The sequence below is a fragment of the Ranitomeya imitator genome, chromosome 8, assembly GCF_032444005.1.
Source record: "Ranitomeya imitator isolate aRanImi1 chromosome 8, aRanImi1.pri, whole genome shotgun sequence".
Lineage (NCBI taxonomy): Eukaryota > Metazoa > Chordata > Amphibia > Anura > Dendrobatidae > Ranitomeya > Ranitomeya imitator.
Genome location: NC_091289.1, coordinates 154,495,781 through 154,511,410, shown reverse-complemented (window position 1 = coordinate 154,511,410; position 15,630 = coordinate 154,495,781). Strand labels below are relative to the sequence as shown.

The 15,630-nt window shown below is 44.0% G+C and overlaps 1 protein-coding gene across 1 annotated transcript in view; it reads right to left on the bottom strand.

Annotated features, from left to right (window-relative positions):
• Window positions 1–15,630, bottom strand: part of LOC138648160 (very-long-chain enoyl-CoA reductase-like) — a 77,178-nt gene that overhangs the window by 43,005 nt on the left and 18,543 nt on the right. The window contains exon 2 of the mRNA XM_069737664.1: window positions 3,530–3,580. Coding sequence (XP_069593765.1) covers window positions 3,530–3,580 — 51 coding nt within the window. The remainder of the gene's footprint in view (window positions 1–3,529; window positions 3,581–15,630) is intronic.

Genomic DNA, 15,630 nt, shown 5'->3' with positions numbered 1-15,630 from the left:
GATCTATTGATGAAAATTAACTTTATTTGTGGTAAAACTTTTTAAAGGAGCGGAAACATCACACTACGCTCGGATATCACCCAAGTGCAATACGATTCCTGCCGACGCTGGCAGCAGAGGAGATGGAGAAATTACTTTCTCTGTCTCCTCCACAGCTACTCGCCAATCCTGTCATGCGAGAGGACGGAGCACTGGCACTCGGCTCCCACTCGCAGCAGAGCAGGAGCTGAGGGTCATTAGCATATCGCATCCGATGCCATACACTAGTGTGACTCCGGCCTAACGATCGCAGGTAGCATGAAACGCCACCCACGATTGTTAGCCTGACAGCAGCATTAACAATGCACCGGCGAGGGGTGTGTCATTCTATGCATCCAGCGGCACGCCCACGACATGATCGCTGATGGGTTGTTAGGACAGCCGAGGGTCTGCTGAAGACCATAATGCTTGTGAGTATGGAGATCGTGATTTACAATATACACAGCAATACTGTTGAGGTATTGGTGTATATAGCACAAATTATCAGAAGATCACAGGGTAAAGTCCCCTAAGGGGACTAACAAGTACAGTGAAAAGTCAAAAAAAAAAAAAGAAAAGTTTCTCATATTTACAAAAAAAAAAAAAAAAAACAACAGTCAAATCGCTTTCCTTTCCCCCTATTAAAAAATAAAGATAATAAAAAACATACACATGTGATATCGCCGTGTACACAAAAGTCCTATCTATAAAAACAATTAGCCTGATCGGTAAACACGATAAACAGAAACAATTCATGAATGCCAAAATTAATGCTGTAGCCAGCAATCAAAATGTCCTATGCCAGCTGATTCCCAGGCTGAAGAGTTCATCTTCGTTCATGCCGCCAAGGAGAGCAGCTTCGGTGACGTCACCGCTAGTCTCCGATGCTCCGCTCCCTGCATTTCATTGATTCCTCAGTCATTTACAGCCGGGAGCAGCCGCACTAGCAGCGTTCCTGGTTGCAAAATGTAAATGCCCCCAGATATGGATTACTGCGTGGGACTTGGCTGTACGGCGTATGGGTATATTGTTGGGTTTTTATTTTTACTTTTTTCCAGGAGATCGAGGGCTTCGCTTGGAATGGCAGAAGAATAAAGATGGAAAAACTATGTGCATTGTTTTATTTCATTAACCCCTTCATGACCTTGGGATTTTCTGTTTTTTTTCCGTGTTAGTTTTTCGCTCCCCTCCTTCCCAGAGCCATAACTTTTTTATTTTTCCATCAATATGGCCATGTGAGGGCTTATTTTTTGCGGGACAAGTTGTACTTTTGAACGCCATCATTGGTTTTACCATGTCGTGTACTAGAAAACGGGAAAAAAATTCCAAGTGCGGTGAAATTGAAAAAAAAAGTGCAATCCCACACTTGTTTTTTGTTTGGCTTTTTTACTAGGTTAACTCATTACGAATTCATAGACACCAAACATGTCTAGGTTCTCTTATCTAAGCGGTGAAAAAAAATTCCAAACTTTGCTAAAAAAAAAAAAAAAAAATATTGCGCCATTTTACGATACCCGTAGCGTCTCCATTTTTCGTGATCTGGGGTCGGTTGAGGGCTTATTTTTTTGCGTTCCCAGCTGACGTTTTTATTGATACCACTTTTGTGCAGATATGTTCTTTTGATCACCTGTTATTCCATTTTAATGCAATGTCGCGGCGACCAAAAAAAAGTTATTTTTTCGCTACGCCATTTAGCGATCAGGTTAATCCATTTTTTCTTATTGATAGATCGGGCGATTCTGAACTCGGCCATACTAAATATGTGTAGGATTGATTTTTTTTTTAAATTGTTTTATTTTGAATGGGGCGAAAGGGGGTGATTTAAACTTTCATATTTATTTTTTTTTATTTTCACATTTTTTTTTTAACTTTTGCCATGCTTCAATAGCCTCCATGGGAGGCTAGAAGCTGGCACAACTCAATCGGCTCCGCTACATGGGAGCGATCATCAGATCGCTCCTATGTAGCTGAATTCCTGCATTGCTATGAGCGCCGACCACAGGGTGGCACTCATAGCAATCCGACATCAGCAACCATAGAGGTCTGAAGGACCTCTATGGTTACTATGCAGACGCATCACTGACCCCCGATGATGTGACGGGGTCGGCGATGTGCTCATTTCCGGCCCGATGGCTGGAAGCGCCGGATAAATGCCGCTGTCAGCGCTTGACAGCGGCATTTAACTAGTTAATAGCACCGGGTGGATCACGATTTCATCCGTCGCTATTGCGGGCACATGTCAGTTGTTCAAAACAGCTGACATGTCCCGGCTTTGATGCGGGCTCACTGCATGAGCGCACATCAAAGCGGGGGTTCTGACCTCGGACGTACTATCCATCCGAGGTCAGAAAGGGGTTAAAATACTTTTTTCTTACTGTGTGGGTTTTATTAACTCTTTAACAACTGTGGGATTAGGAATGGATAGGTGTCTTATTGACACCTCTCCATTACCAAGCCTGCTAGTGTCACCTTACAAGAGGAAGGTGACATTAACCCCTCATTACCCCATATGCCAATGCTACAGGGTAGTGGGAAGAACCAGGCAGAGCTCCAGAATTGGCGCATCTAATAGATGCACCTTTTTTGGGCAGCTCCGGGCTGCTGTTATTAGGCTGGGGAGGCCCATATCCATGGCCCCTTACCAGCCTGAGTATAGCAGCCCGCACTTGTGAGTCTTGCCGGGTTGGTTGTAAAATATAGGGGGGACCCCATGTCGGGTTTTTTTTTTCATTCATTGTCCCCTGCTCGCGCTGCTTGCCGACACAGCAGGGGACAATGGATGAGAGCCGGCTTCAGCACCGCACGCAGGTGGACAGCGGCTTACAGTAGCGCTGTTTCTCCCGCGGTCGTCCATGCGCACGGAGGACAGTGTACACTGTTCCCCATGTGCACGTTTTGCGGCCCATGTGTCTGGGTAAAAATGGACATGTCTCTGTGTTTTGCACACGGACACACGGTCCTTGAAAACACGCTGACATGTGCATAGACCCATTAATTTGAATGTGCCTACATGTGTCAGTGTCTCCGGTATGTGAGAAAACTGTCACTACATGTACCGGAGGCACTGACGTGTGAAACCGGCTTAATGAATATATGAACTCCAACATTGCTGTAAACATTAAAAACATAAGGTACTTTACTAGCGTTTTTGATTAAAGAGCGTAAAAGCCTTCCCATCACATCAAGGTGTACCTAAATGGATGGTCCCTAAACACTACTGTCCTACCCCTCCTTATGTTAAAGAAGTCCACATTAAAAAAGGTGACTGGATTGGGTTTTGTGCTCTTTGATCAAAAATGTTAAGTACCTTACCTTTTTAGCAATATTGGAATTCATGTATTCATTAGTCGCAGCGTGCAGACACATCGTGTATCTATATGTGTGACCCCTAGCAAACGGAATAATTTCCAAACTTGGCACAACCCCTTTAAATACATCTGTGTTTAATGTCTTACCTTATCTACAGGATTAAAAGTTATCAACTACTGAGGACTCTCAATTAAATATTTACCTTATCTAGAAAGCACAATTGCTGCTTGGTTTTGCAGTCCAGGATTTCCACCTGAAATAGATAAAAAAAAAAAAGTCTTAACACAGTTAAAGGTCCACATCAACATGAAGACTACATTCTAAAACCCAAGCACATAGATGGCACGTCACCTCACTGGCACATGGGTGGTTGCTATACCTAGACCAATAAAAGTACATTATTATAGAGATTATTACAGTTATATCCTGCCGTATGGCTGCTGTCAATTCCATACTGCCAGTCAATCACTTCCCCTTCTTGGATTTAGAGGAGTGGGCTAGATCTCATTAACACACTGGGCTAAAATTACCTGTCCACAATATTCTTTCAGAGCTCCTAGTAGCCATCAATTGGTGCTATCTTAGGTACTGAGATTACAGACTTGTAGCTGTAATATAATGGTAGTCTTAAAGGGGTTTCCAAATCTCTAAAATTCATGTCCCATCTGTGTGATAGGCCATCAATATTACATCTGTAGGAGTTGTGGAGATGATGTTCCACTCTCTCACGCCCCAAATGGTTCAATGTGTTTCATAGTAAAATATGTTATTTAATAGGTAAAACCTTCTGGGGCTGCAACAGAAGGCCCAGATTAAAGAGGGGGAACCGAGAGTTAGTACCAAGTTCATGAAGTGTCACAGTCAGAGAAAGTGTGGTGAAGGGACAGAACTGGTCATAGGCGATAGGCTGCTAGGGATAGCGCGAGCCTGAAACTTGGGGCGGTGGATTGCCAGAGAACCCTTCCATCTGAATCTGTCGGCCTGGGAACCTCGAAATGGATGTTGGGGCCTTTGGGCACACTAAGCCCGTGGAGCTGAAGGGAAAGAGGGACTCAAGCTCTCAGAGGCAGGATGTGATGGAATCAGGGTGCACTGCTTGTGGTGGTGAAGAATTCCTAGTGCTAGAGGAGTAAGCAAGAAGGTGTCACGGGTGTGTCAGATGTGACAGAGCGTCATCTTGGATCCAGCTGTAGAAGGTGTTTGCATTTAGCTCAAGCATCTTCTTGATTTTTGCATCTCTGTTATGGAGTGATATCCTTATCCCTCCAATACTTACCTCCACCTTCTGTTGCTAATCACACACCAGTGCTGAAGATTTAAATACATTCAATTGCTGCAGCATGGTGCGGGTGTTAGCTCATACTTGCCTCAGTCTTGTTGGAAGTTCTAGCAGTCGGTTAGTGTTTTCCCTGAGGACCTTTAAAGGTGTGCTGGCGTTACATCTCGGTTGTCTTCTCAAGCTAAGTGTTTCCCCCATCCGTCTACCCTCTCTGTCTTTATTTTTAGTGGGGCCTGACTAGTACTCACCCCATCCTCTCCCTATGTAGGGCCTATCGCTAGGGTCCGGCAGGGATTAGGTTCCTGTTCAGCAATAGATGCAGAACCTACATAGAGACGTTTAAGGTAGACAGGGTGATTTTAGATCTGCGTAAGGGTCTCCACTGCCCTCTACCCTAGAGTTTGGGCTCCCCCTTCCCTCTTTCCGTTGTTGTGTCCTTGCTTATTTTTCACCCAGCGTGACAGAGGGATGCTCTACCTACACCGAGAACTAGGGCTGAAGTTAAGTCCAGCACCTGTGGGAAAGACAAACATGTTGAGCCCTATCCTATATGCCTGATTGTAATGTCCGAAAAGTTTGACTTAACGAATTCAGTGTTCCTTGGATTGTTCGCTGAAAATGTTCTATAAGATGAAACCTAGAACCAGTGGAGGCCTATGGGCCACAAATAAGTGTGATGCACCCCACACACAGGAGCACTCAGACTAGGACACATTTTGTCTGTAAAATGCCAGAGCAAGCATGGGCAGCAGCTTGCCCATAACTACCTCGCCCAGGCACTTTACAAAGGAGTGGTGGTTAGACTCTACATCCACATTTCATGGTCAACATTTCATGGAGCATAGACCCATATTTTTAGCAATGGCAGTGTCTGTTATTGAAGTTCCCCTGCATACACTAGAAAGGAGCACAGATGTAATTTTAGGCACAAATGCTACTAAAAAAAAAAAAATGGAGAAAGTAGGCTCAAAGAGCTAAATGGAGGAAGTGCAATAGAAGAAAATTGGAGAGATGGCTTTTTGCTGCACTGCCAAAAGACGCCAAATTATTTTTGCCAGTGTATATAGTGGGCGTACCCAGGAGGCAATATTAGCAGATAGCATTTTTTTTTTTTATTGTCAACGCGTTTCAAAGTTCACAGACATCTTCATCAGACCAATCATCAAGAAGTCTGAACTTTGAAACGAGATGACCGTAAAAAAGTCAAACAAACAAAAAACCACTATAAACTAACATTGCCTCCTGGATACTTCCACCATAAACACTGCAGCTCAGAAAAGAGCCATCTCTCCACTTTTCTCTTTGGACATCCCTCCTTGAATCTGCAGAAACCGTTTTTTCTGAGTTCGTACAGTCTTGTGGCTTACACAACCATGCCAGGTGAGCACATCCCTACATTTCATTTTTCCACTGCATACCGGATAAGACCCTGTATTGTGCTATTTTTTTTCCAGTGTTTCCTTTGCAAATGGAGGAAGAAGTCAGTGGTCCAGTGAACACCAGTTAGCTGCTTAGCTATGCCCCCTTCCTAGACAAGCCCGGCCCTGTGGTACAGTGGGTCCACAAACCATGTGTGTCACCTGCAAGCGTGACAGATATACAATTTCACAACCCCTCAACATTATAAAATTGCACCCTGTGGAGCTTATTAGACATATTTTAATGATTAAATACATAAATGAAAAAAAGGAAGTGGGGTCTCCCCCAATTTTTGGAAATAGCAAAGGTAAAGCAGACAGCTGTGAGCTAATATTATCAGGCTGGGAAGGTCCATGGTCATGAGGCCCTTTCCAGCCTAAAAATACCAGCCGTCAGCCGACCCAGAAGTTAAGCATCACATGAGATATGCCAATTCTGACTCTTCGCCTTGGCTCTTCCTGATTGCCCTGGTGCGATGGAAATCGAGGTAATGGGGTTTGGCGTGGAAGTCAGCTGGCATCAAGCCCTTGTGTTCGTAATGGAGGTGTCCATCAGACACCCCCATTCCTAACCCAGTAGATAAAAAGAAAAAACACACACAAAAAAATCTTTATTCAAATAAACAATCCCCAACACGTTCCCTGGTTCACCATTTTATTAAAAACAAAAAAAAAAACAATGTTCCCACGCAGGTCCGACATAGTCCACCAAATCCAATGCAGTCAACAAATGAATACTTGAAAAACAAATAGAAATATAAACAAGACACTGTCCATACTTAACCAATTTCCAACCAGATCCGGCGTAGTCCAGTGATTCCCACGAATCTCAGCGAGACCGGGTGGCTCTGAACTGTGGTAACATCAGTAACGTTTCTGCTCTTGTCGCCAAGGCTCATGGAGCGCAGCGAGACCAGGTGCCACTGAAGAGCGGTGATGTCAGTAACGTCACTGCTCTATCAGACGTTCCCTGTCACTGTGCTCTGGGCTACGTCAGGTTCGGTGGACTAAGTCGGACCCGAGAAGTAACTTTATTTTTTGTATAAAATGGTGAACAAGAAAAAGTGTGGAGGAGTATTTATTTAAATAAAGATTTTTTTACGTGTTTTTTTCTTTTTATTTATTGGGTTAGTAACCGGAGCGTCTGATAGACACCTCTCCATTACTAACACCGGGGCTTGATGTCACCTTTGGTTTTGGACTAGTAACAGCCAACGTCAACTCCAAGCCCCATTAACCTGATTGCCAATGCACCAGGGCAATTCAAGAAGATTCTTTTTTAAATATCAGGATAACCTCAACCATAATAATTATATGCACATTACACAAGCGATTATACTGCAGCACAGGTACCACTGCTGGTGCCTGCCTGCAGAAGGGTTTTTTATTTTTTATTTTAGTATGTATATACAGTATTCATTATGTAAACTAGGGGGCAGGTCAGTGAGGGATCAGTGACCTGTCAGCAGTCTGCATTATGAATATCAAAGCAGAGCACCACATTAAGACCCCCACAGGCCGCCCTGGAGCACGAGCATATCATTAACTCAAAACTGAAAATAAAGATTAAAAACAACAACCACAAGACAGATTTCACCAACCAAGGTATCATTGTAATCAGTATAACGGCGGTGACCTGACACTGTCTGTAGGGTGCTAGCACAATCCTGCAAACAGGTTCCCTTTAAACAATTCCGGACTGGCCATACAATGAGGTCATGTGTTTGGAAGTTTCTGGTAACAAATAAAACATATTACAAAGTTTCTTATACTCACTTGTACTATTGACTTCTGGAAAAGTTTATTGAAATGAGAGAGACCCATTCATTCTGTGTACAAAGTGTTATAAAATCCAATCTTTATCTTGGTGTAAACTATAGCACTCGGGTGATATCATGCATCTGTCCCTCTCACACAACCTCGGGCCTCACTGGTATCACAACGTATTGTTAGCTGTATATAGAGGGCCTGGGAATTTTTAAGATGTTTAACCTTTCCTGTAATACAGGAACAGCTATTAATTCTGAATCAGGACGACTGAGTCACAGCGATATAAACATCGCACGGAGGGGACAGGCGGCTTATGAAGGATTTAAAGTTAAAACTCAGGACAAATGATGCTAGGTCTGTGATCATCTAAATTAAGTTACAACAGATGGTATCCCTTACCGAATCAATGCCCGGACCGAGAACAAATCCATCGCCTTATTTCATTACACTGTTTACTAGAATTTCATTGCAAATTGTTGTTACATTTCTAAAAGAGATATTGACACATACAATCCACAATGCAGGGTGCAGGAGTACTGCAAGATACAAATGGATAGAATATTATATATATATATATAATTTTATTTTTTTCGATTCATAATTTTCAATTTTTGGGGGGTCAAGTAATTTCTTTTAGCACTGGTGTATTTTTTTTATGGAAAAAATTATTTCTTAATTTTTTTTTATTTTTTTTTCAATGGGAGAAGACAGCATTGAAGAAGGAGTTGTCCATGTAGTGGAAAACCCATTTAATTAACAACTGATTGGTGAATTGTACAAAGTCAATCTAGTAATGAATGAATGCAGTAGTAAAAGAAGATGAATTCACTTAATTATCACAGTCAGCACAAGAACAGTTGTCGTCTGAAGACTGGGTTTTATTTACTAGATGTGATTTGGAAAATTCCACAGAAAAGCTAGATCTTCGAGCAACCTTACCATAAGAGAAGGAAGAAGCTTTTTTGGCTGCATTTCCTTGTAAAATTGATTCAGTATTCAGTTTTTCTTATGCAGAACGACAACGCTATCTGCACAGCAACAGGGCAATCCATTTCTATTTTTCATGTAAATCATGATAACCAAATTCTTAATTTTAAAGGAGATTACAAAAACAAAAATATAAACAAGTGTATTTAATCTACACTGAATATTGCATTAAAAGACCTGGTAGTGCATGTTTTTGTAATGGGGTAAGTAAAACAAATGTGAATCTGGAATGACAAAGGCCACCCCTGATTTTTACTTTCCATTGATATTTGCAACATGGGGAGTTTCATGACCCCAATACACACCAGATGGCCAGCTGGTTTGGCTGATATATGGGCACTGGTAGACATCAATATTAAAATAGACAAAATGTAACGATTGCTCAGTTTGGAAAGCTACCTCCTCGAATTTGCCCCTTTCAGCCTTTAGCTTTACACACATATATACATAGACACACTGCTCAAAAAAAATAAAGGGAACACAAACAACACAATGTAACTCCAAGGTCAATCACAGATCTGTGAAATCAACCTATCCAGTTATGAAGCAACAAGGATTGTGAATCAATTTCTCCTGCGGTTTGTAAATGGAACAGACAGACTATAAAGGAATGGTTCTGCAAGGGGTGACCACAGACCATTTCTCAGTGCTCATCCTTTTTGGCTGTTTTGGTTATTTTTGCATTTTGTCATTGCTCTCACCCCTAGAGGTGTTGTATAATGGCGTGAGGTGGTGTCTACAACCCACAGAAGTTTCTCGGTTAGTGCATGTCATCCAGGACATCAATGCGTGTTGTAGGAAGAAAGGTAGCTGTGTCTGTCAGCACAGTGTCCAGAGCATGGAGCAGATACCAGGACACAAGGCCAGTACACCAGGAAACGTGGAGGGAGCCATAGGAGGGCAATAGCCCAACAGTAGGACTGCTACCTCCTCCTTTGTGCAAGGAGGAACAGGAGGAGCATTGTCAGAGCCCTGCAAAATGACCTCCAGCAGGCCACTAACATCCATGTGTCTGCTCAAAATGTCAGAAACAGACTACATGAGGGTGGTACGAGGATCTGACGTCCACAAGTGGATGTTATGTTTACATTGCAACACCGTTCAGCAGGTACGGACTGGGGCTGAAATTCAGCCCTGGCATTTGAAATCACACAGGCCCATGTTGGCCCCGTCCCCAAGCACCAGATGGGGATAAATTACTAATATTTGCCTGGATGGAGGAAAGTAAGATTTTCTAAAGCCCAATATTTCTAATGATACCCATGACCTGCTGGGGTAAGTGATGGAGTCAGCGACTTTGTGCGTCATCACAATTCTTAACAGTATGGGTATCTTGAAAACACTGATTCTTTTAACAACATTGCAGACAAGGCAGCCCATGGCCAGACAGGCTCTTCTGGCATTTGGCAGAATTGCCAAATGGCCAGTCCGGCCCTGCCGTTCAGGGTGATTGGCAAATTCAACATTGGCACCCTGTGCTCTGCTCAGATGATAGCAGGTTCACACTGAGCACATGTGGCAGAGTCTGGAGACGCCATGGAGAACATTCTGCTGCCTGCAACCTCCTTCAGCATTACCTGTTTGGCCGGTGGTAATGGTGGGGAGACGCATTTCTTTGGAGGGCCGCACAGCCATGTGCTAGGCAGGGGTACAGAGATGAGATCCTCAGACCCATTGTGAGACCACATGCAGATACAGTGGGCCCTGGGTTCCTTCTGAAGCATGATAATGCTAGGCCTCATGTGGCTTAATTGTGTCAGCAGCTCCTGCATGATGAAGGCATTGATGCCTGTTCCCAAGACCTGAATCCAATCAAACACATCATGTCTCAAACCATCCACCAACAGCACGTTTCACCACAGACTGTCCAGGGATTGACTAATGCTTTAATCCTGGTCTGGGAGGAGATCCCTCAGAAGATCATCCGCCGCCTCATCAGGAGCATGCCCAGGCATTGTAGGGAGGTCTTACAGGCACGTGGAGGCCACACACTACTGAGCATCATTTCCTTGTCTTGAGGCATTTCCATAAAAGTTGAATCAGCCTGTAATTTGATTTTCTACTTTTGATTATCATTCCAAATTCAGACCTCCATGGGATATTAATTTTGTTTTACATTGATCATTTTTACATTTCATTGTGCTCAACACACTCCACTATGTAATGATTAAAGATTTGCAACTGGAATATTTCATTCAGTGATATCTAGGATGTGGTATTTTAGTGTTCCCTTTATATTTTTGAGCACTGTATATAAACATTGGAGTAATTTGCACCTAGTTTATTAAAAGATGCACACCTGACAAATAGTGAAATCTACATTTACTTTGAGCAAAAGCTGGTGTAAACGTATTAGTAAATGTACATCAAGGTGATAACTTGCAAATCAATGGTAGTCCGAAAGCTTGGCCCTCCACTAATTCCATGAACTTGACTATGATATGAACTAGAGGAGGCGGATGAGCTTCACCTCTCCATTTATTTTCAATAACACTGCCAGAAAAGTCAAAAGCTGTCTGTACGCAGCCATCTCCAACAGAGCATTGTTCTTGCATGTCGGTGGGAATCAGACTCCACCGATCCCAAGTTATCACCAATGTGATAATCCTTTAAATAATACGATTTAGCAAAGTGTACCTCCTTTAATACTTGGAAAAGGCCAATCTGCAGTTTTTAGAGCATTACGATGGACCTCTATGATGAGCTGAGAAATGGAGAGAAGGGATCTAGCGCACAGGCAAGCGAGGCGGCTACACCGCATCTAAAGTGTACCCAATATCAGCGTCATAGCTTGGATTGTCAGCATCCTGAGGCAAGGCAGGTATTGTATCCCCTAACCCAGTACTAACGCCCCTTAGAAAGCATTAAAAGGGTTTTCCATTTTCAAAAAAACATCAATTTGTCTTACAAATAAATCCTTAAAAAAATAATTGTATTTTAATCCCCTTTCTCAAGTCCAGCTGTGGAGTTCAAAAAAGAGAGTTAGCACAACTGGTAGGTGGTGCTCACGTAGGATCCCAAACCGTACAGCCTTAGGTGAAACCTTGGCACACACCAAATGGATCGCAGTGAAAAGGTTTAATGTGGTCTAGTACATACAGTATACAGACGTTTCAGTCATATAGACCTTCCTCAATGTACCAAAAAAAGTACTTAATAATCTGGGGATCCCCCCGTATTGCACAGATAGACCGGTAGTTTGGAAGTTCTGGCTCCGAGGACACCAGGAGACAGAGGCAGTAGATCTGTGGCAGTAGATCCAGCCAGAGGGTATATAGGAAATGAAGGACGTGGTATCGGCATGACCCGCTCAGTGATTGGCTGCAGTGCTGCCGATGTCACATTAAGCTGCAGAAAAAAAAAAAAAAAAAAAAAAAAGATACCAGGAGCAGTGTCAGACAATCGGCGCTGAACCCAGGAAGGGTGAGTAAAGTACAGTTTGATTTTCCACAACAAAGTGTGCCCAGCGGCACAACTTTACTGAAAACCCATTTCATGGGAACCTTTTTTGCTATTAAACTGCTTCCAATGCCTTGTTAATGATGCACATCGCATCACTGACATGTTTTTCTCAAGCAAAATGTCCCAGTATTTTTCGCAAAAACAACAAACAAAACACTTTTTATACTTTGATTGCCCCACATACTTTCCGTTTTAATCAGCGGTGGGATCTCTAGCTTTCCAGCCATGGTTATTCAATTTCCTTTTCAAATTCTCCACACCCATCACATCATAATTCATTCCCATCACTGCTCCCTACATCACCGGAATCTCCCAGCAGATCCCGCGCTTGCACTATGACTCTCAGCTTTCCGGGCATGGCACTGAATATGGGTGTACGTCCCAGCTTCATTTCATGTGTGTGTATGCTCCGTAATCGCTGAGCGTCACAATGAAGCACGTGTCCACCAGATACAGACTCCCAGCAGCAACGGAGCATGCGCATAAGTGAAATGAAGTTGGGACGTACACCAAGATTTAGTGCCATGACTGGAAAGCTGAGCATCTTTAGACAAGCGCGGGATCTGCTGGGAGAATTTGGTGACGTAGGGAGCAGTGACGGGAAGGAATGATGATGTGATGGGCGAGGGAAATTTGAAAAGTCAAGTGACTGACCATGACTGTAAAGCTAGAGATCCCACCCCTATGACTGAAACAGTTCCTTGCACACAGCGGGTTATCACAGACATTTACACTGCAGTAACGTCATTGTGTCACTTGCACTGGGACTTTGACATCTTGTAATCCATAGGCAGGGCCGCCATCAGGGCATTACTGCCCTGACTGGCATATGGGGCCCGATGAGCAGAGGGGACCCGCAGTGGGCCCCATCTCTTCTGCTCACTGGGCCCCGGCAGCAGAATTCGTCGACGCAGGTTCAGTTTAACTCTTTTGCCTTGCAGGTCCGCAGTTATTTAAAAGGCCGCCAGCCAATCGAAGGCTGGCAGCTGACATCAGCACGTACAACGCCGACATATGACGTCATTGCCACTCACCAGCGAGTCCGCCCTTGAAATGCCTGGAGGGAACATCGCCGCTAGACAGCAAACCAACTAAGGAGGAAGTTTTATTTTTATTGAAAGCAGCAAGCCGCAATATGTTTCGACGGCAAGATGGAGAGTGAGACACATGGACCGTGAGTCTCCATCCTGCCCCATGTAACATGGGGCAGGATGTAGACATGGTGCAGGATCATTCATGAGGCAGGATGGAAACACATGGGACAGGATGGAGACAGATGGGGCAGGATGGATACAGATGGGGCAGGATGGATACAGATGGGGCAGGATGTGATAGCGGTCTGTGCTGCATGAAGATGAAAAGCGAAGATGAAGAACTTCACCTAGAGACGTCACTGGTGAGTCAGTGTGTTACCTGTATACTGACACTATACACTGTATACTATATACAGCGGTCCGGTGTACAATGTCACCAGTGATCACTGTATTACTTGTACACTGACACTGTATACAGAGCTCTGTGTATAATGTTATTGATCACTGTATAACCTGTACAATATATACTGCGCTCGTGTGTATAATGTCACTGTTGATCACTGTATTACCTGTACACTGATTCTGCATACACAACTCCTGTGTATAATGTCGCAGGTGATCACTATATTACCTGTACACGGACACTACATACTAAGTGCAGATCTCCTGTGTATAATGACACTTATGGTAATATCAGTATTGTGTTTTTTTTTTTTGTTTTTTTTTATTAATGACCAGTATTGGAGTATTCGGTCACTATGTGGTGGTAATACACTTCTCAAAGGGAACACTTAAACAACAGAATAGAACGCCAAGTAAATCAAACTTCTGTGAAATCAAACTGCCACTTAGGAAGCAACACTGATTGACAATCAATTTCACATACTGTTGTGCAAATGGAATAGACAACAGATGGAAATTATTGGCAATCAAGACACCCTCAATAAAGGAGTGGTTCTGCATGTGGGGACCACAGACCACATCTCAGTACCAATGCTTTCTGGCTGATGTTTTGGTCACTTTTGAATGTTGGTTGTGCTTTCACACTCGTTGCAGCATGAGACGGACTCTACAACCCACACAAGTGGCTCAGGTAGTGCAGCTCATCCAGGATGGCACATCAATGCAAGCTGAGGCAAGAAGGTTTGCTGTGTCTGTTAGCGTAGTGTCCAGAGGCTGGAGGTGCTACCAGGAGACAGGCCATTACACCAGGAGACGTGGAGGGGGCCATAGGAGCCGGAGGGCAACAACTCAGCAGCAGGATTGCTACCTCCGCCTTTGTGCAAGGAGGAACAGGAGGAGCACTGCCAGAGCCCTGCAAAATGACCTCCAGCAGGCCACAAGTATGCATGTGTCTGCAAACTGTTAGAAACCGACTCCATGAGGATGGTCTGAACGCCCGACGTCCACAGGTGGGGGTTGTGCTCACAGCCCAACACCGTGCAGGATGCTTGCCATTTGCAACAGAACACTAGGATTGACAAATTCGTCACCGACGCCCTGTGCTCTTCACAGACGAAAGCAGGTTCACACTGAGCACATGTGACAGATGTGACAGAGTCTGGGGATGCCGTGGAGAGCAATCTGCGGCCTGCAACATCCTTCAGCACGACAAGTTTGGCAGTGGGTCAGTAATGGTGTGTGGTGGCATTTCTTTGGAGGGCCGCACAGCCCTCCGTGTGCTTGCCAGAGGTAGCCTGACTGCCATTAGGTACCGAGATGAGAACCTCAGACCCCTTGTGAGACCATATGCTGGTGCGGTTGGCCCTGGGTTCCTCCTAATGCAGGGCAATGCCAGACCTCATGTGGCTGGAGTGTGTCAGCAGTTCCTGCAAGATGAAGGCATTGAAGCTATGGACTGGCCCGCCCGTTCCCCAGACCCGAATCAGATTGAGCACATCTGGGACATCAAGTCTCGCTCCATCCACCAACGTCACGTTGCACCACAGACTGTCCAGGAGTTGGTGGATGCTTTAGTCAAGGTCTGGGAGTAGATCCCTCAGGAGACCATCCACCGCCTCATCAGGAGCATGCCCAGGCGTTGTACAGTAGGAAGGTCATACAGGCACGTGGAGGCCACACACAATACCGAGCATCTTTTCCTTGTCATGAGGCATTTCTACTGAAGTTGCATCAGCCTGTAATTTGATTTTCCACTTTGATTCTGAGTATCATTCCAAATCCAGACCTCCATGGGATATTCATTTTGATTTACATTGATAATGGTTATGTTTTATTGTTTTGAACACATTCCTCTATGCGATGAATAAAAATTTGCAACTGGAATATTTCATTCAGAGATATCTACCATGTGGTATTTTAGTGTTCCCTTTATTTTTTTGAGCAGTGTATG